Source organism: Loxodonta africana, chromosome 5 (assembly GCF_030014295.1).
Source record: "Loxodonta africana isolate mLoxAfr1 chromosome 5, mLoxAfr1.hap2, whole genome shotgun sequence".
NCBI lineage: Eukaryota > Metazoa > Chordata > Mammalia > Proboscidea > Elephantidae > Loxodonta > Loxodonta africana.
The window spans coordinates 156,387,540-156,407,081 of NC_087346.1; the positions used below are offsets into that span (position 1 = coordinate 156,387,540).

Genomic DNA, 19,542 nt, shown 5'->3' on the forward strand with positions numbered 1-19,542 from the left:
GCCTCTCCCCTAGAAGAGTCATGGGGCCTCCGAGACCTGTGGCGGTCGGCCAGGGCAGCCTCCAACAGGCTGCGCACTGCTCCACGCATTGCCAGCTCTTCCCTGGTTGCCCTGAGGAGCCTCTCAGCCGCTGGGGCCTTCTCAAGCCCTGGGCCAGTGCCCACGTGAGGGGGTAGGTGAGAGCACAGATTTCTCCAGAGGCAAGGTAACAAGGGGGGAGCCCCAGGACACCTGTCACTCATCCACCATTTGGGGGCTACTCAGAGTGGCCTGCACTGGGCAGGCACCTGAGAAGGGGTGCGGCCATGATGACCAGGGCTACCCCAGGGAGGCCCATTCATTTGGTTCCCCAGGGGCTCTGGATCGTATCCCCCACCCCATCACAGTGCAGGCGGCTTAGAGCTGTCCTCGCCCATGGCTCCCGCCACCACTGAAACCTGGTGGGTTCTGGGAGGGAGTCGGCGTGGAGCAGGGCAGCAGGCGGGAGAGGAAGCTGGCGAAGGGGGTGTGCTCTGAGCTGCTGGAGGCAGGGGTCCCGGAGACCCTGGCAGGAGGGGCTGGGGAACAAGGCCTGCCGAGCTGCCACCCCATGCTGCCCCAAGGCCCCCCTCCCTGGAGGTGGCGCCGAGGGCCACACCTGAAGGGCTCTGACTCATGCACGTCCAGGGCCGCGCCACGTATCCTCCCCTCCTTCAGGGCCTGTGCTAGCGCCTTCTCATCCACCAGGCCGCCCCGGGCCGTGTTCACCAGGAAAGCCCCCTGTCGCATCTGGAAAACACCATCAGCGTCAAAAACAGATTCAAATGAGGCCTGCACTCACTTGGGGGGACTTCCTCAACCCTGAGCCCACCCACCCGCCAGGGCCAGCCCTGGCTCATGGCAGCAGTCACCCCCAAGAGGCACAGGGCTGCATAGGAGGGGCTGGTTTGACAGGGTCAGGGACACAGAGCAGGGACCGGGCCAGCTGTGGGGACAGTGACACCTGGTCCACACCCCATGGGGAAAATGCCCAGTTCCCTGCTGGCTTATGGGAACTCCAGGGCTGAATGCCCCAGGGCCCTAGGGCTACAGGCCCCACCACAGCCATGGCTGGAGGGTGGCAGCTGGCACAGGCGTGACAATGCCGCTCGCTGTCTCCTGCTCCCAGGGCCCCTCACCCAGCCCCCCATTTTTGCATGTGGTGCCTGGAAAGGAACTGGGGCACCTAGGACCAGCGCTGAGAGCTTGGCCACTGTGGCCTGAGTCCCCTCCCACAGACATCCAGGCTCCTGGCTGCCCGGGGACTACGGTGAGGGGTGGGTCCTGCTTGCTCTGGGGCCGCTCGCTCTCAGCTTCTCTCCAGCAGGCTGCCCATTAGGTGGATCCGAACCTCACAGCACGCCCCAATGCCAAACAGGCCAGGAGAGGCAAGCAGGTGTTCAGTCGGGGTGGTCTTCCAAGTAGTGACTCAAGCAGAAAACCTGTTTCTGATGATGGGCTGGGGCTAAAACCACTGTATTCCAACACAGATTCTTCTGTTAGTTTGCTTTGCTTTTATTTAAGGTTCCCAGAGTTGGCCTGATGCCAGATGCCCCCACGGCACAGGAGGGGTTTCTGTATCCCCCTTCCATTCCTAGGAACGCCACCGGCAGGGCTGCCAGCCACACTGTCTGGGGAGGACAGCGTGTCCTCATCAACACTCGCCCGCAGTGGCCGCATGCCCACGGCCCCGGGGCAGCACTGCCTGAGCACCATCCACCTGCCAGGTACGCCCACGGCCCTGGGGTGGCACTGCCTGAGCACTGTCTCACATGGCACTGTCTACTATGAGGCCCCGAGCCCACCGTCTGCTGAATAAAGGGGGGGGCGGTAGCGGTGGGCGTCCTGCCTGTCTTCTGTGCAGCATGCAAGGGCCTGGGGCAAACAGAACGGGCATGTGCACACACACACAAACCCAAACACGCACATCACACAACTGCACAAGAAGCAAGAGAGCACACTTGTGCACATATACATATGCACGCAAACATACACGACACGCACATGAGTACATATGCAGATATGAACGCTTGCACACATGCACAAACACACGTATATAGGGTGCACGTGGCAACATGCATGCACATGCTCACACATACAAGCACACAGGTGTGCACACGGGTGCACACATGTACACAAATACAAGTGAGCACACACAAGCCTGTCCACAAATGTACACGCATACACGCAAACGTGCACAAGCATGCCTATGCATACGAAAGTGCACACTCACACATGCTCGCATATGTATGTGTATACAATCACACACACAAGTGTGCATGCACACATGTGAAAGACCAGAACCAGCCGGAGAGGCCATCCTAGTTCCAGCTCCTGCCCTGACTGCCGACTCTGGAGAGGCGGCATGGGGCTGAGCTCTTGCGCCTCAAGCCCCCGGCGCTCAGGCCCTGGTCAGCCTTACCATGCAACGTCTCCAGCTGCGGGCTTCCAATCTTAGCCCTGACAGTGTAGACATTTAAGGGTGGACGCAGCTACTGAATGAAACACTCCCACCCATGGTTCTCCTTTTTACCATTCACAAGTGCTCTGCTTGGAAAACAAGGCCTTGGCGAGAACTTGGTATTTGATGCCTTTGAATTGTGTTGGCAAAGAATGCTGACTATGTCACGGACTGCCAAGAGAACGCACAGATCTGTCTTGGAAGAAGTACAGCCAGAACGCTCCTTAGAAACGAGGACAGTGAGACTTTGTCTCACGTACTTTGGACACATTATCACGAAGGACCAGTCCCTGGAGAAGGACATGACGCCTGGTAAAGCAGAGGGTCAGCGAAAGAGAGGAAGACCCTCAACGAGATGGACTGCCACAGTGCCTGAAACCACAGTCCCCAGCCTAACAACCGTGAGGACGGCGCAGGGCCGGGTAGTGTTTCATTCCGCTGTGTCCGGGGTCACTCTAAGTTGGAACTGACTTGACAGCACCTAGCAACAACACGACCACCAGAAGAGCATTTGGGGTCCGCAGTAGAACTCAGAAAACAAAAACCGGCGTCTCTGCAGGCCTTCCCGAAAAAGGGGCCGTGCAGGTCCTCAGCTGTCATTAGCAGGTCTGGACACAAGGGGGCAGCAGAGACGTGGCACCAGCTCCCTGGCCTTGATGCAGCTCTGGGCTGACTAGGGTTTGGTTGGAAAGTTAAATCAGGACCTTTGTCCCCTAGATGCAGCCCTGGGCTCTGGAAGGGGACCCACCCCCACCCCACCAACTTCTACAGGGCCCTCCTCCTGCCACGGCTCTAGCAGGAGCTAGCAGTGGGAAGCCTGCTGTGCCTCCTCGGGGTGGGACAGCCCCACTGCCCAGGCCCAAGTCCTTCATCCCCACCAATGACCCTGTGTGTCACTCTCCTGTCATGGGCTCTGCAGGGCGGGCACACTGACCCACTGAGGAAGCGAAGCCCAGGCATCAGCTCCTGGGGCAGCGGGGGTGGCCCTCCCCACCCACACCCACCTGCTTGACGGTGAAGTCGTTGATGAGGTGGTGGTTGTGCTCATTGAGGCCGCAGTGCAGGGTCACACAGTCACTGTGGAAGAGCAGGTCTTGCAGGGTGCTCACCCGCTGCAGCCCGAGGGCCCGTTCGATGCCGTCCGAGAGGTATGGGTCGTAGAAGAGCACGTTGAAGCCGAAGGCCTTGGCCCGCAGGGCCACCGCCTGCCCCACGCGACCTGTGGAGGCCCAGACATGGTCACACGTCTGCCTGAGCCCGCACTCCACACAGCCAGGGTCCCCATGGCCTCCTCTGTGCCTCAGTTTCCCTGTCTGCTAAAGGGGTGACAACGTGCCCCTAGCAGCACTGTGGTCACAGGTGACGGTGCATGCAGGCAGCTGGCACACAGGGAATGCCTCTCGGCCCTTCGGGAGCCTGTTCTGAGATGCTGAAGAGCACTGTCCTCCCGAACAGGCCGGTCGAGGACCTGAAGCCTAAGAGCTGCCTGACCCCAGAAAGCAGCCATCCTGCCCACACCTCAGCTGTGCTGGGGGCACCTGAGCTGACCAGGAGCAGGACCTGGGAGGCAGCACCTCCTCAGTACTCAGCTCAGAGCAGACCAGGAGCAGCACCCAGTTCAGAGCAGACCGGGAGCAGCACCCAGCTCACAGCAGACCAGGAGCAGCATCCAGCTCACAGCAGACCGGGACCAGCACCCAGCTCAGAGCAGACCAGGAGCAGCACCCAGCTCACAGCAGACCAGGAGCAGCATCCAGCTCAGAACAGACCAGAAGCAGCACCCAGCTCACAGCAGGCCGGGAGCAGCACCCAGCTCACAGCAGACCGGGACCAGCACCCAGCTCACAGCAGACCGGGAGCAGCACCCAGCTCACAGCAGACCGGGAGCAGCATCCAGCTCACAGCAGACCGGGAGCAGCATCCAGCTCACAGCAGACCGGGACCAGCACCCAGCTCAGAGCAGACCAGGAGCAGCACCCAGCTCACAGCAGACCGGGAGCAGCACCCAGCTCACAGCAGACCGGGAGCAGCATCCAGCTCACAGCAGACCGGGACCAGCACCCAGCTCAGAGCAGACCAGGAGCAGCACCCAGCTCACAGCAGACCGGGAACAGCACCCAGCTCACAGCAGACCGGGAGCAGCACCCAGCTCACAGCAGACCGGGAACAGCACCCAGCTCAGAGCAGACCAGGAGCAGCACCCAGCTCACAGCAGACCGGGAGCAGCACCCAGCTCACAGCAGACCGGGACCAGCACCCAGCTCACAGCAGGCCAGGAGCAGCACCCAGCTCAGAGCAGACCAGAGGCAGCACCTCCTCAGTGCTCAGCTCAGTGCAGACCAGAAGCATCACCCAGCTCACAGCAGGCCAGGAGCAGCACCCAGCTCACAGCAGACCGGGAGCAGCACCCAGCTCACAGCAGACCGGGAGCAGCACCCAGCTCACAGCAGACCGGGAACAGCACCCAGCTCAGAGCAGACCGGGAGCAGCACCCAGCTCACAGCAGACCGGGAGCAGCACCCAGCTCACAGCAGACCGGGAGCAGCACCCAGCTCACAGCAGGCCAGGAGCAGCACCCAGCTCAGAGCAGACCAGAGGCAGCACCTCCTCAGTGCTCAGCTCAGTGCAGACCAGAAGCATCACCCAGCTCAGAGCAGACCAGGAGCAGCATCCAGCTCACAGCAGACCGGGACCAGCACCCAGCTCACAGCAGACCAGGAGCAGCATCCAGCTCAGAGCAGACTGGGACCAGCACCCAGCTCAGAGCACACCAGGAGCAAGACCCAGGAGCAGCACCTCCTCAGCACTCATATCAGAGCAGACCAGAAGCAGCACCTCCTCAGCGCCCGCATCAGAGCAGACCAGGTGTAGCACCCAGCTCAGAGCAGACCAGGAGCAGGACTGGGGGAGGGGGAAGGGGGTGGCAGCACCTCCTCAGTGCTCAGCTAAGGACAGACCAGGAGCAGCACCTGGTTCAGAGCAGACCAGGAGCAGGATGGGCAGCAGCACCTCCTCAGTGCTCAGCTTACACCACCTGTCTGACCTCAGCCCTGCCCCATGCCCCTCCCGGAGAACAGTATGGCCAGATCAACTATGTGCTTTGGGCAGGTGTGAGATCACCCCCTACTGCTCGCAAGTCCTCCCAGACCCACGCTCTGAAGGGTACCGTCAGAGCCCACAGGGCCCTGACACGCCTGGGCTCAGGGTCCTGGGGGACCCAACCTGAGAGCCGGCTGTGGTGAGGGTGAGCTTGACCCCAGGCTCCCCTTTGCTCTGGCTCTACTTTCAGGCCCTCCCAACAAGCATCTGATTTCTGGTCACAATCAGTGGGTGCCAACCACAGCACAGGAGGGGGACACAACAGCCTCTCTGAAGCCCAAAGTGGGAGACACCCAGCAGGCATCGCATCTGGCTAGAACTGTCCTTACACTGCAGGCTGGCAGGCACACGAGGCTCATCACACACGGGGCCCAGGAGCAGGAGAGCTCCCAAGGGAGCTGGAGGAAGGAGGGGCTAGGGGATGGCTCCTGCCCTGGGGAAGGGGCCTCCCATGTGTACACACCCAGGATGCCCTGACTGCACACACCTACACCAGGCACCACTTCAGGAGCCAGACGCAGCCGAGAATAAGGCAGGCAACAAGGCCTGCCCACGCACACTGCAGCCTGGTGGGAGGAGCCTGACGCAGTGTACTGTATAAGGAATGACTGCTACGGAAAGAATCCAAGCATGGCGGAAGGGTCAAGAGAGCTGGGGTAGCCTGCAATTTTAAATAGGGCAGCCAGGGCAGGCCTCCCTGTGGGGGTCACATTGGTCGAAGACTTGATGGTAACAGAAGAGGGCGTCAGAAAAAGGGAACAGCAAGTGCAAAGGCCCCAAGGCAGCAATAGCCCAGGTTAAAAAGAGTGAGGAGGCCAATCTGCAAGACTGAGGGAGGCCAGGAGGCAGAGGAGGGCACGATCTGACCCTGAATGTGAAAAGATCATCTGGTCACTCTGCTGGGAGACTAGTTAGGAGGAAATTGTGTCATGTAGTGGGAGAGGCCTGGAAGACGAGACTGGCTGGGGTGTCAGAGAGTCAGGGTGGCCCAAAGTCTCTGCTCAAGCCTCAGTTCACGTGATGTGAGCCAGACAGGTAGGCTGTGGGCAGAGAAGGTTTGGGGAGGGGGCTGGGGCTCAGTTCCAGATGTGCTGGGCTTGGAGAGTCTGTTAGCAACACTGAGCAGGCAGCTGGGCATACGAGTGAGTCCAGAAGAGGCCCGGCCAGAGGGGTACATCTGGGAGTTATCGGTGCTCAGGGAGCACTGAAAGCCACAGAACAGATGAGGATTAGGAAGTCAAGTCCAACCCCTGGGGAGGGCCAATCCTTAGAGGTCACCTGGAGGTGGAGGAGTCAGCGCAGGACCAAGAAGGAGTGGCCAGGGTGGGGGAGCGTGGTCAGGAAAGTCTCCAGAAGCCACAGGAACAAAGTGTTTCCATGTGTCAGCTGGGCCAGGTGATGCCATGGGTCACATGAGAGGTAAGAAGCAGCCACTGGATTCAGGAAGGTCAAGGGTATTTCATAGCGGGGTCTGCAAAAATCTGTGTGAAGTCAGTATAAAGGAGGATGAAGACGTCTTGGAAAGGAGAGAGTACTGGATAAACTATAAAACCATATATTTTTTAAAACCCACCAGATAGCTGAGGACTCAGAGAAGTCTCAACTAAATTCCAGAGAGGAATGAGCCCTTTCTAGGAGCAGCGTCGCAGTTACTGGGTGGAAGAGCAAACCAGTCACAGGTGGGAGGAATTTACAGAAGCAAAGAGGCCAGCCGATCTTTTAACCACTCTGAGGTGGGGGTATGATCTGAAATCCAGAGAAGACCCCGGCACAGAGCCAGCACTCAATGCCTGTAAACTCTCCTTCATAAGGCTTTTACTGAGTATTCAATCAAAAGCTGGAGGAAGAGCTGAAAAGGAGAGAGAGAATGAGAAATAGATTGAGTGCTCTCGTTGCGTAGAAAGCTAGGGGCTGGGCAAGAAAGTTGAAAGAGATCTTGTTTTCTCTTGGTGCTTAAATCTGAAGTCCTGGTGCTATCTGTCATTAGTGGTGAATCCAAACAAAATAAAACTATAGGCCAGCACAACCCAACTCAACCCATCTCACCTTAGCTACCTGACAGAGGACAGAAGTGGCCTTTTAGAGACTGTTATTATTTAGTTTCTACTGTGATTTTATATATGTAGGGTCGCTATGCGTTGGAATCAAATTGATGGCAACAGGTTTTTTTGGTTTGGTTCTTTCATATACAACGTCTGGCATACCATATTTGTATTTAATAATATGCACGATAAAAAAAAATTATGACATCTATGAAAGGGCAGAAAATGTAACCTCTAAAAAACAAAAAAATCAACAGAAGCAGAGCCTCAGATGACCCAGATGGTAGAATTAACTGACAACCTTAAAGTAAGTTGTAAATATGTTCAAGAGATCACAGGCAAAGACATGATAGGACAACAGGGGAAAAGATGGGGAACTCCAGCAAAGACACGCAATGCTAAGAGAGCCAAACAGAAACCCTGGAAGTAAAAAACATCACAATCTGAAACAAAGAATCCATTGCATACGCCTAACAGAAAAAAAGCGTCAGTGAACTCAGAGAGTTAGTAGAAATTATCCAAGCTAAAGCATAGAAAAAAAAAGAATTACTAAACAACAACAAAAAAAGAACAAAAACAAGTATCAGAGGCTTACGAGGTAATAATAAATGCTCTAAAAATATGTGTAACTGGAGTCCCAGAAAAGACGAGACAAGTAAAATGGGAAAAAATAAATATGCAAAAAGCTAATAGCTGAGAATCTTTCCAAACTGATGGAAGACGTCAAACCATAGATCCCAAGAAGCTCAAAAACCACAAGCAGGGTAAATACAAACAAAATCACACCCAGGCATGTCATAAGCAAACTGCTGAAAATCAAACATAATGAAATAACCTTTAAAACAGCCAGAAAAAAAAAATATATATATATATGTGTATAATACGTTCACAATAACAACAACAAGAACGACTTCTCATGGGAAACAATGATAGTCAAAGGACAATGAAATGACATTTTTCAAGTACTGAAAGACAAAGTCAACCTAGAATCCTATACCTAGAGAAACATCCTTCAAAACTGAAGACAAAATAAATGTACTTTCAAATAAACAAAGCCTAAGGGAATGTCACTAAAGGCCCACATTTCCCCCAAAAAAAAAAAAAATCTTCAAGCAAAAGAGAAACGAAGCCAGGTGGGAAAATGGATCTGGAGGAAGAAAAAATGAGTACTGGAAAGGTTAAACATGTAGGTAAATATAAAATTTTTAAAAAAGCACTGAAAAAGTAAATTAAAAAAATACTGAAAAACTTCCTTAGAAGAAAAAAAAAAAAATTTTTTTTAAATGTGTCATACAAATAACAGCATATATAGATAGAAGATATATAATTCATACAAAAAACAAAATGAATCATGCCATTGTAAGGTTTTTCCACTGTTACTGAAGTCTTACAGGATTCCTTGGAGCCCTGGTGGCACAGTGGTTAAGAGCCTGGCTGCTAACCAAAAGGCCCATAGTTTGAATCCACCAGCTGTTCCTTAGAAACCCTACGGGGCAGTTCTACTCTGTCCTAGAGGGTGGCTATGAGTCGGAACTGACTTGATGGCAACAGGTTTTTTTTAATAGTATTAACTGAAGGTAGACTGTAAAAAGTTAAGAATGCATACTGTAATCTCTGAAGTAAACACTAAGAAATAACGCTAAGAGGAATAGACCAAAAAGCAGTAGAACACATAACCAAACCCACTACTGTCGAGTCGATTCCGACTCGTAGAATGGCGTAATACAAACATTTGATGAATCTAAAAAGAAGGGCAATAAGGAGAAAGAAGGGCAAAATAATCAAATGAATAGAAAGCAAATAGCAAGGTAATAGACTTAAACATATCAGTAACTACACTAAAAATAATTAAACTAAGAGGGCAGAATAGGAAAATCCAGTAATCAGTCCCTCCACTGAGAAAACGGCTGAGCTGTCCGGAACTACCTGAGTCAATTGCTTCGGAGTCCTGGAGTGTAGTGGGACACCTGCAGTCTCCAGGGAAGAGCCTGATGAAGAGGCTGATAAATTCTGGCAAATTTCCGCATTTCAGGTAGCAGCGACCATCCCCAGCCACGTGGCAGGCAGTCATGAGGAACACAGCCAGTGCTTCAGGTGTGGCTTACTGGTGTGTCAGGGTGGGCAATAAGGGCATTATTCTCCAAAAATTGAGCCCGTGTGTTTTGACTGATCACTAATTGTGATCACTAAGCGGTCAGCACAGAAACTTCAGTGACATCACACAATAGGGGATACACACTTTGGAAAACAGACTGAAAAAGTTACAAAAGGAGAGCTCCAGAACAAAATAAGCAACACCCAGCAATGCCCGGGGAGTGCAAGAATTAGATTTCTAGAAGTACCATAACACTCAAAATACCCAATTCTCAACAGAAATTTACAAAACATACAAAGAAACAGAAAAGTAAGGCCCATTCACGGGGATGAAAAAAATTATGACAGAAACCATCCCTGTGGAAGCTCAAGCATTGAAATTATTAGTCAACGATGTTAAATCAACTGTCTTAAACATGTTCAATGAGCTAAAGGAAACCTGGAAAATGACGTCTGAACAAAGTGAGAATATTAATAAAGAGACAGATATTATAAAAAGGAACCAGAAAGAAATTCTGGAGCTGAAAAGTAAAAAAATTGAAATGAAGAACTTACTACAAGAGTTCAAGAGCAGATGTGAGCCCCAGAAGAAAGATCAGACTTAAACGTAAGGTCCCTGAAATTATCCAGTCTGAGGAGCAGAAAGAAAACGGAATGAAGAAAAACGAACAGAGCCTGAGGCATCTGAAGAACACCATCAAAGAAAGCCATCAGAGTTTCAGAAGGACAAGAAAAAATTGACAGCAAAGACATTTGAAGAAATAATGGCTGAAAACTTCCCAAACCTGACGAAGACATGAATATATTACATCCAAGAAACCAACAAACTCCAAGCAGGGAAGTCCAAAGAAACCCACACCAAGACACGTTATAATCAAACTGTCACAACCTGAAGACAAACAGAATTCTGAAAGCAGCAAGAGAAACGACTTGCGCACAAAGGCTCCTCCACAGGATGAACGGCTGATTCACCCTCATAGACCAGCTAGGCCAGAAGGCAGTGGAATGTCATATTCAAAGCAATGGGAAACATACAGGACATTCTACACCCCACAAAACTCTTCTTCAAGAAGGAAGGTGAAATGAACACACTTTCAGACAAACAAAAGCTGAGGAAATTCATTACCAGTGGGCATACCCTTCAAGAAATGCTAGAGAGAGATCTTCAGGTTGAAGAAGATGACAGACGGTAACTAGAAGCTGTAAGAAAAATCCAGAACAGCAGTAACAACAACTTCGTAGGCAAATACAAAAGCCAGCACTACTGTACTTCTGATTTCGTTTGTCAGTTCTCTTTTTCCTAATGATTTAAAAGGCAAATACATAAAAAAACCATAAGCCTGTGTTTTAGTGAGCATATAACATGTAAAGATGTACTCTGTGACAGTAACAGATAGAGAGGGAGGAATGAAGATGTATAGGAGTAGAAGGTTTGTTTACGACTGAAACTAAGTTGGTATTACTCAAACTAGGTTGTTATCATATTCGGGTGTATGGGTTTACACCCTGTCGGGGCCCGGGCACGTCTCAGGTGTGTTCATGGCTGTATCTTTGGACCTGGGATGATGCCCAGCATGGAACAGGCACTTGCAGAGTGAGTGAATGAATGAATGAGTACAGAAGGGAGTGAACAAACACCACCCCCAGCCAGAAGCAGGGGCTGCACGTGCAGCAGGCAGCTGCTGGAAATGAGCCTCAGCAGGCAGGGTGGGCACAGATCCCGTGCCAAGCTCCTCCCCAAGAAGGAGCCAGTCCCAGGCTTTGGACCTGGCTCTGGTGGGGGCCAGGCGGCGGGCAGTGCATGACCATGCATATGAGTGCTTGGCTGAATGTCTGTGTGATGGGGCACACACAGCCTGGTGTTCCTGAGGGCAGGAGGTAGGCGCAGCCCCTGTGTGGCAGAGGCCAGGTCAGCTGCCCCACCACCCGATACTATTCCTCCTGTGTCCTGTCCGCATGGCTGACCGGCTCCAAGCAGTCACACCCTGAGACCACAGCCTCACCCTCTGCCCTGAGTGTGTGCTGAAATGCAGTGACCAGTAGACAGAGGGGCCCAGGTCTGACTAACGCACCTAGTCCGATGATACCCAAGGTCTCCCCACGGATCCTGGCAGCTCCGGAAGCCACTTCCCGGATCTGTTCAACACTCTGGACCCGGGTGCCTTCCCTCAGCGCCTGGTGCAGCCATGTGGTCCGCCGGTACAGGTTGAGGATGTGGCACAGGGTGGAGTCTGCGGTCTCCTCCACAGAGGCTGCTGGCACGTTGCAGACAGCAATGCCTGTGGGGACACAAGGAACATGCACATGGATGACCATCACACCTCGCAGGACAGACACCACAGAGCCGGGTGTGTGGGTCGTCAGTTCCAGGGCGTGTGATGGTCAGGCCCGAGTCTGCGGGAGTACAACGCTTTCCACGTAAAAAGCCAGAGTAAACAACCCTGGGGCAGACCTGGCGGGGACTACAAACAAACGTGCATTAAACCACACATGAGCCACTTAGAAGAGTGCCGCTGAGGCCACCCGGGCCTCCAATCCTGACGCTGTTGCAGTGCAGGGGACCAAGTGGCCATGCCAGCACTCAGCATTCCTCCCCTGCCCATATTCGTACCCCAGCCCCGGTGCGCCAAGGCACAGGTGCTACTGCTGCTTTGAGACCATTTCACCTACACACATTCAGTGTCCTTCAAGACACACTTCGCTCCTGCGCGTGCCAACAGCATCCCAGAGCCTGCTCTGAGCAGCACCCCAGCATACATGTATGGTAACCCGCCCAGCCACTCCAAGAGCAGACAAGGGTGTAGAGGGGAAACAGGAAGAGTGTCCGCCCTGCTGGCCCCTCCCCTAGGTGTCCCCAGAGACTCTGGGTGGGCAGGGCCGGGCAAACGCCAACACCATCCCACCTGAGTCTTTGTCCTGTGCTGACGCTCTCACCCAGACCACCTGCCTCTTGACACTTCCCCAAGAAGCCTTGGCAGTACCACGCAGGGGCAAGGTTAGGGAGTCTGGCCAGAGTTCCATCCAGGTCAGAATCTGGGTGCTTGCCCCATACCTGCCCACCCCACACAAGCACCTCCATCTGCACCAGGGCGAGCAAGGCCCTGCTGGGTCACCAGGAACTGGTCCTCCCCCAGTGTAGGTGGGAGAGTCGGCGTGGCTGCAATCAGGCTGCATCGCGCAGCTCTCAGGTGTAGTTCTCTATCTGCTGGACCATGGTTTATACCCGGGAATGGTACCAGCCTTGGAAGTACCTGCAGGGGTCCGGCTCAGCATCCGCAGCGCTGCCCTGCCTGGCTCGCCACCGGCCCCTCCCTCGGCCTCTCCGCCTCAGTGGTTGGGCTCAGTGTGGCCACAGAGCCTGTTGTATTTCTCCTCCATCTCCAGCCCTAATGTCCTGCTCCACTTGGGGCAGCCCAGCCATGTGCAACCACCCAGTGTGTATGCCCTGCCTGCTCCTGCCGTAACTCCCTCCTCCTCCCCCGAGTCCCCCTTCTGTTCTGGAAACCCCCCAGGGTGTTTCTTTAGTTCCCCACCTACGTCTCATCCTCTAACAGTCTGGACCATTTCACTTATGCTTCCTGCTGACTGTCTCCCTAATGAGAAAAGGGTGCCAGGGGGCCAGAAAAGCTGCTTTGTAACTTGACATGTCCTAGGTGCCTGGAGAGGGTCTAACATGGGCGGGGGATGAAGTCTGGCATGGAGCAATAGGAGGGTTTGTCATGCTGGGTGAGTCTGAGATGGGGGGTGGGGTCTGCTAGGGAGGGGCAGGGTCTGCCGTGGATGGGTGGGGTCTGACTGGAGGGTCAGGGTCTGACATGGAAGGGTGTGTGCTGACAAGGGGTGTGGGGTCGGACATGGAGGAGTAGGGTCTGACACGGAGGGGCCGAGTCTGACATGTAAAGGGCAGTGTCTCACATGGGGGGGGTCTGACAGAGGATGGGTGCTGACATGGGGGGTGGATCTGACATGGAGGAGTGGGGTCTGACATGGAGGGGTGGGGTCTGACATTGGGGTGGAGTCTGACATGAAAGGGTAGGGTCTGACATGGAAGGCTGGGGGGTCTGACATGGTGGGTGGAGTCTGACATAGAAGGGCGGGGTCTGACATGGAGGAGTGGGGTCTGACATGGAAGGGTGGGGTCTAACATGGAGGCGTGGGGGTCTGACATGGGGGTGGAGTCTGACTTGGAAAGAGTCTGACATAGAAGGGCGGGGTCTGAGATGGAGGCATGTGGGTCTGACATGGAGGGATGGGGTCTGACATGGGTGTGAAGTCTGACATGAAAGGGTGGGGTCTGACATGGAGGTGGGGTCTGACATGGTAGGTGGAGTCTGACATGGAGGGGCAGGGTCTGACACGTGGGTGGAGTCTGACATAGAAGGGCCAGGTCTTACATGGAGGGGTGGGGCCAGACATGGAGAAGTGGGGTCTGACATGGGGGTGGAGTTTGACATGGAAGGGTGGGGCCTGACATGGAGGGGCCGGGTCTGACATGGGGATGGGGTCTGACATGGTGGGTGGAGTCAGACCTGGAGGGGCAGGTCTGACACGGGGATGGAGTCTGACATAGAAGGGCAGGGTCTGATATGGAGGGGCAGGGTCTGGGGTCTGATATGGGGGTGGAGTCTGACATGGAAGGGTGGGGTCTGACATGGAGGTGTGAGGGGTCTGACCTGGGGGCGGAGTCTGACTAAGAGGGGCAGGGTCTGACATGGGGTGGAGTCTGACATAGAAGGGCAGGGTCTGACATGGAGGGGCAGGGTCTGACATGGACGCACGGGGGTCTGACATGGGGGTGGAGTCTGACATAGAAGGGCAGGGTCTGACATGGAGGGGTGGGGTCTGACATGGAGGCATGGGGGTCTGACATGGAGGGGAAGGGTCTGATATGGGGGTGGATTCTGACATGGAGGGGTGGGGCCTGACATGGGGGGGAAAGGTCTGGTCGGGGGCAAGGGTGCATGAGTGTACTGGGACCAGATCCTGCACTCCCTCCCAGAAACGACTTGATTCATCACAAAAAGCAAAACCAGGGCGGGAGATGGAATGGAAACCAAGCGGTGCATTTTATGGGAGTGTAGAACAGAAACTGCCCGTGTGTGAGGCAGGCCCATCTCCCCACCTGCCGCGTCCGGGAACAAACAGCTCCAGACTGCCCTTGGGCTGAAGGACAGAGCCCTGATCTGGTAAATCACAAGGATGACAGCACCCTCCATGGACACCCCAACTCAGTGAGTGGAGACACCCCAGGCCCTGGCCCCATGCCTGCAGGTGCCTCCCTGGGGACATGACTGCATCCCAGCGCCCAGAACCTGCCTGAGGTCAGACAGACAATGAGGGGGCCGCTGGCAAAGAGTAAGGGGGGGCAGACGGCCATCGGAAGAGCCGAGGCCAGGGGTTCGGCAATGGGCACCAGCCGCTCATTTCAGGGGCACCACCTGGCATCCCCACTGACATGCACAGTCCTTCTGATTTTAAAGCCATGTCCTGGAGGAAAAAGAAGCAAAGCCAGACGCCAGAGACAACATTTTCCAACTGTGGGTTGAGGCATGAATGAAGTGTGATACCATTTATTGAGTTGTGATCAGCATTAAAAAATAAATGCAATGGAACAGAATGTCACAAGTAGCAGCAGACCGCACTGAATACAACGTGGGGAGGCAGTCCTTTGCCAAACATTTGTCTTAGCACACTTGTGCAAATATTCATGTATGCACCTGCGTATGCGTGCACACCGAGTCCCAGCGCACTCTATTTCCTACTGTGTTTGTGGAATACTCTGATCCGGAGGCCCTGACCCCCTGCCTGGGCACACTCCCCACCCCACGTGCCTCCATATCCCTGCTCAGGGCTGGCTGTCAAGTGGACGTGACCGTGTCACAGTAAAGGGACACGAATGGAGCTGTGGTTGGCAGGCATTCTGTTTACGACAGAGGAACAGGCCACCATAGCAAAGTCATGCTGTCCACCTGTCCTAATGGGGAAGCAGCACAGGGTCCCAGACACACCGCGAGCTTGGCTGACACCCAGGCTTGCAATGTCACCTTCGGCCCAAATCGGGGGCCTGCAGTGGGATTCTCACTGCTGCAAAGTAAAAGCTCAACAGACAAAACGACGTGGCAAAGATTACGCCCAGGAAACAGAATACAAGACGTTCAAAGCCGAGACGAATCTGGGACATCCTTCCTACCTAAATCCCCAGCCGACTTGATGTCGATGTTATCAAAGCCACTGCCGATACGGACGATGATCCGGAGGGCTTTGAACTTCTCCAGGTCCTCCCTGGTTAAAGTGATGGTGTGGTACATCAGGGCCCCCACGGCTTCATTCAGGACCTGGAGTCAAGAGGAAAGAACACACAGCTGTCAGCATGCAGCACCAGCCTGCAGAAGGTGCCGGAAAGTCACAGGGGCATGGCTTTTAGCCCTGAAGCTCTCTTGGCTTAGGGTATGTGCACAGGACCTGCTGACTTTGTGGAGAATGGCCTGTTGCCCTCAGCCTCTGGCTCCCCAAGAACCAGCCCAGACACTGGAGAGAGGCCACATGGATGCCTGAAAGAGGCCGCAGGATCCCAGGGAGAGGCCACACGGATCCTAGGAAGAGGCCAGGTAGATGGGAGAGTGAAGCCATGAGAACCCCCGGACCGGGGAGAGGCCGTCAGGTCTAATCCGACGGGGGGCAGTCACAAGGTTCATAGCTGCTTCCTCACCAGCCTCGTTTCCGCGTGCGCACGGGGGATCCTACGGTAATGAGGGTACAGGCATGTGTGCAGGACTTTCTAACAAGAAGTGATGTCTGAAGATGCCGACACCTCACCGCACTGGCAGCTGGAGCACGCACCCAGCTCTGGACTCTCAGCCCAGGCCTTGTCACCTCTTGCCCCTGCGGCTCCCACCTTATCAACGTGCCCACAGAGGAGGCAGCATGCATCCACCTGTTGGAAGGAAAAGGTTACCCAACTAGGAACCATAGAAATGCAACCACACACGGAGGCCAGATTTGTTTTCTTGCTGCCAACTGGCCGGTGCTTTTCAATGCCAATACACCGAGCTAGCTAGAGTTCTCAGACTGAGCTGGTGGAAAGAGGGCAACCTTGTGGAGGTGTTTTAATAACACTAGGACCCCTCACTGCCTTACGTTCCCTGGCCCAGCAACTGTACAGTGAAGAGGCTTATCCTCTGTCAAAAAGCCCCAAGATCTTGCTTAAAAAATGTTCATTACTGTGCCACCTATAAACAGCAAAAGATACTGGGTACAACTTACAAGTCCAATATTGAGGACCATGTATAATAAATAAGTTGTAGTCCATGTATATGGTGCAATTCTACATGACTACTGTCATGGTTTGAATTGTGTGTCCCCAAAATATCTGTCAACCTGGCTAGGTCATGATTCCCTTGTGTGATTGTATGATGGTCAACCATTTTATCTTCTGATATGATTTCCCTGTATGTTGTAAATCCTATCACTATGATGTAACATGATGGATTACTGGCAGTTATACTGATCACGTCTACAAGATTAATGTCTTAAGCCAATCTCTTTTGAGATATAAAAGAAAGAAGTGAGCAGAGAGACATGGGGACCTCATACCACCAAGAAAGAAGCACCGGGAGCAGAGCACACCCTTTGGACCTGAGGTTCCTGCGCTGAGATGCTCCCAGACCAAGGGAAGGTTGATGAAAAGGACCTTCCTCCAGAGCTGACAGAGAGAGAAAGCCTTCCCCTGGAGTTGATGCCCTGAATTTGGACTTGCAGCCTACTAGACTGTGAGAGAATAAATGTCTCTTTGTTAAAGCCACCCACTTGTGGTATTTCTGTTATAGCAGCACTAGATGACTAAGGCAGAGTTTGGTACCAAGAGTGGGGTGCTGCTCTAACAGATACCTAAAATGTGGAGGTGGTTTTGAAACTGTGAATGGATAGAAGACTCAGAAGGAAGTGAGAACCATTTATTTAAAGCTGGAGAAGGCACAGACAGTGAGAAACAGCAGCAGAGGACAAGCAGCAGCAGAACCAAAAGACCAGCATCAGACAGCGCTGGAGATGACCCAGAGAGAGAGAGAGCTGCGTGCCTGTGCGCAGGAGGCTTCCTGGCAGAGTGGGGTGTCTCCGGGCACTTATCAGTAGAGCTAGGCTTGCCAACCCATGGAGCAAGACAGCTGAGTGCCTTCCGGCCGAAGTTTACTGACAGAGTGGGATGCCTCCAGGCACTGATCGGTAGAGCTACAGAGCTTTGGAATGCTTGCCCCAGCAGGGCAGATGTGGGTGTGAGGCCCAAGAACCGAGAGGCCAAGAAACCAGGAAGCAGAAGCTAAAAAGACAAGGAACACAGGAATCCAAGCTGCCTCAGTCTCAAAAGGTATGGCCGTGACCTCTGGGGTTTCAAAGGGTGGACACATGGCCTCTGGTGTTTCTAAGAGTGGAGTTGCCACTCCGATGCACTAGGAGAATGGTGCGCATTCTCCCTAAAGTCGAGGGAGCAGAGCTGCCGTCCCAGTGGGCCTGGAAGGCGGAGCTGAAGCCCAGGGCTGAGGGGCCTCTACTTAGAATCCAGAAAGTGTGGCTAACACCTAGAGTCTGGAGGGGAGGGCTATCGTGTAAATTGTCTCAGAGGACAGAAGACATTTTCAAGCCTTGAGGGCTAATGGAATGGGTTCTGCTAGCTTCCTTGGTGCCTGTTATGCCTTCTTTCTCTCCAATTTCTCCCATCGAAAACCTCTAGCTCGTGCCTGTTCTGCCATCGTACCTTGGAAGCCGGTAACCTGTATTCCGGATTTCACAGACGAAGAGGAGTTTTTGGATTCTGGACCCGGAATTGAGTTCAGACCTTTGCTATGATACCATGGGGTGAATATGCTTTACTTGTGGCAAGGGCGTGAGTTTTTAGGGGCCAAAGGGTAGAATGTCATGGATTGAATTGTGTCCCCCCAAAATATCTACCAGCCTGGCTAGGTCATGATTCCCTTGTGTGACTGTGTGATTGTCTACCGTTTTATCTTCTGATGTGATTTCCCTACATGTTGTAAATCCTATCACTATGATGTAATAAGATGAATTAGCAGCAGTTATGTTGATCAGGGCTACAAGATTAGGTAGTGTCTTAAGCCAATCTCTTTTGAGATATAAAAAAGTGAGTAGACAGACATGGGGACCTCAGACCACCAAGAAAGAAGCACCGGGAGCAAAGTGCGTCTTTTGGACCTGAGGTTTCTGCCCTGAGATGCTCCCAGACCAAGGGAAGACTGATGACAAGGACCCTCCTCCAGAGCCGACAGAGAGAGAAAGCCTTCCCCGAGAGCTGACACCCTGAATTTGGGCTTGCAGCCTCCTAGACTGTGAGAGAATAAATTTCTCTTTGTTAAAGCCATCCACTTGTGGTATTTCTGTTATAGCAGCACTAGGTGACTAAGACAGCTATCAAAAATGACACTGTGGAGGAATGTGAAATTAAAGGCCACGATCATAATACATACAATTTCTAGAAGTCACAAAACTACTCAGAGTGGGAGAAGATATCCGCAGTATGTGTGTTGGACCAAAAAACCCATATACAAAAACACATTAAAAAAACGCTTAAGTTTCACTAGGAAAAAGGACAGAAACATGAACAGACACTTCGCAAAACACAATATCCAAGTGGCCAAATCCTAGGTAAAAAGGTGTTCATTTCATTAGCCATCAGAGAAACGCAAATGAAAACCATAAAGAGACTCTGCTCCATACCCACCAGAATGGCTAGAGACAGGAAACACCAAGTGTTGGTGAAGATGTGGAGCACCCGGAACTCCGAACCTTGCTGAGGGCGGGGGGACGGTACAAAGTGGT

The 19,542-nt window shown here is 53.3% G+C and overlaps 1 protein-coding gene across 5 annotated transcripts in view; it reads right to left on the minus strand.

Moving 5' to 3' along the window:
- CTBP1 (C-terminal binding protein 1) overlaps positions 1–19,542 on the minus strand; it is a 56,490-nt gene that overhangs the window by 3,541 nt on the left and 33,407 nt on the right. For 4 of the 5 annotated variants that reach the window (XM_064286121.1, XM_064286120.1, XM_064286122.1 and 1 more), the window contains 4 exons: positions 15,905–16,049; positions 11,787–11,993; positions 3,484–3,698; positions 638–768 (listed from right to left, as the gene is read on the minus strand). In XM_064286121.1, the coding sequence (XP_064142191.1) occupies positions 638–768; positions 3,484–3,698; positions 11,787–11,993; positions 15,905–16,049 (698 nt within the window). Of the gene's footprint in view, positions 1–637; positions 769–3,483; positions 3,699–11,786; positions 11,994–15,904; positions 16,050–16,423; positions 16,649–19,542 lie in introns of all 5 variants that reach the window. The other variant, XM_064286124.1, reaches the window with a different exon arrangement.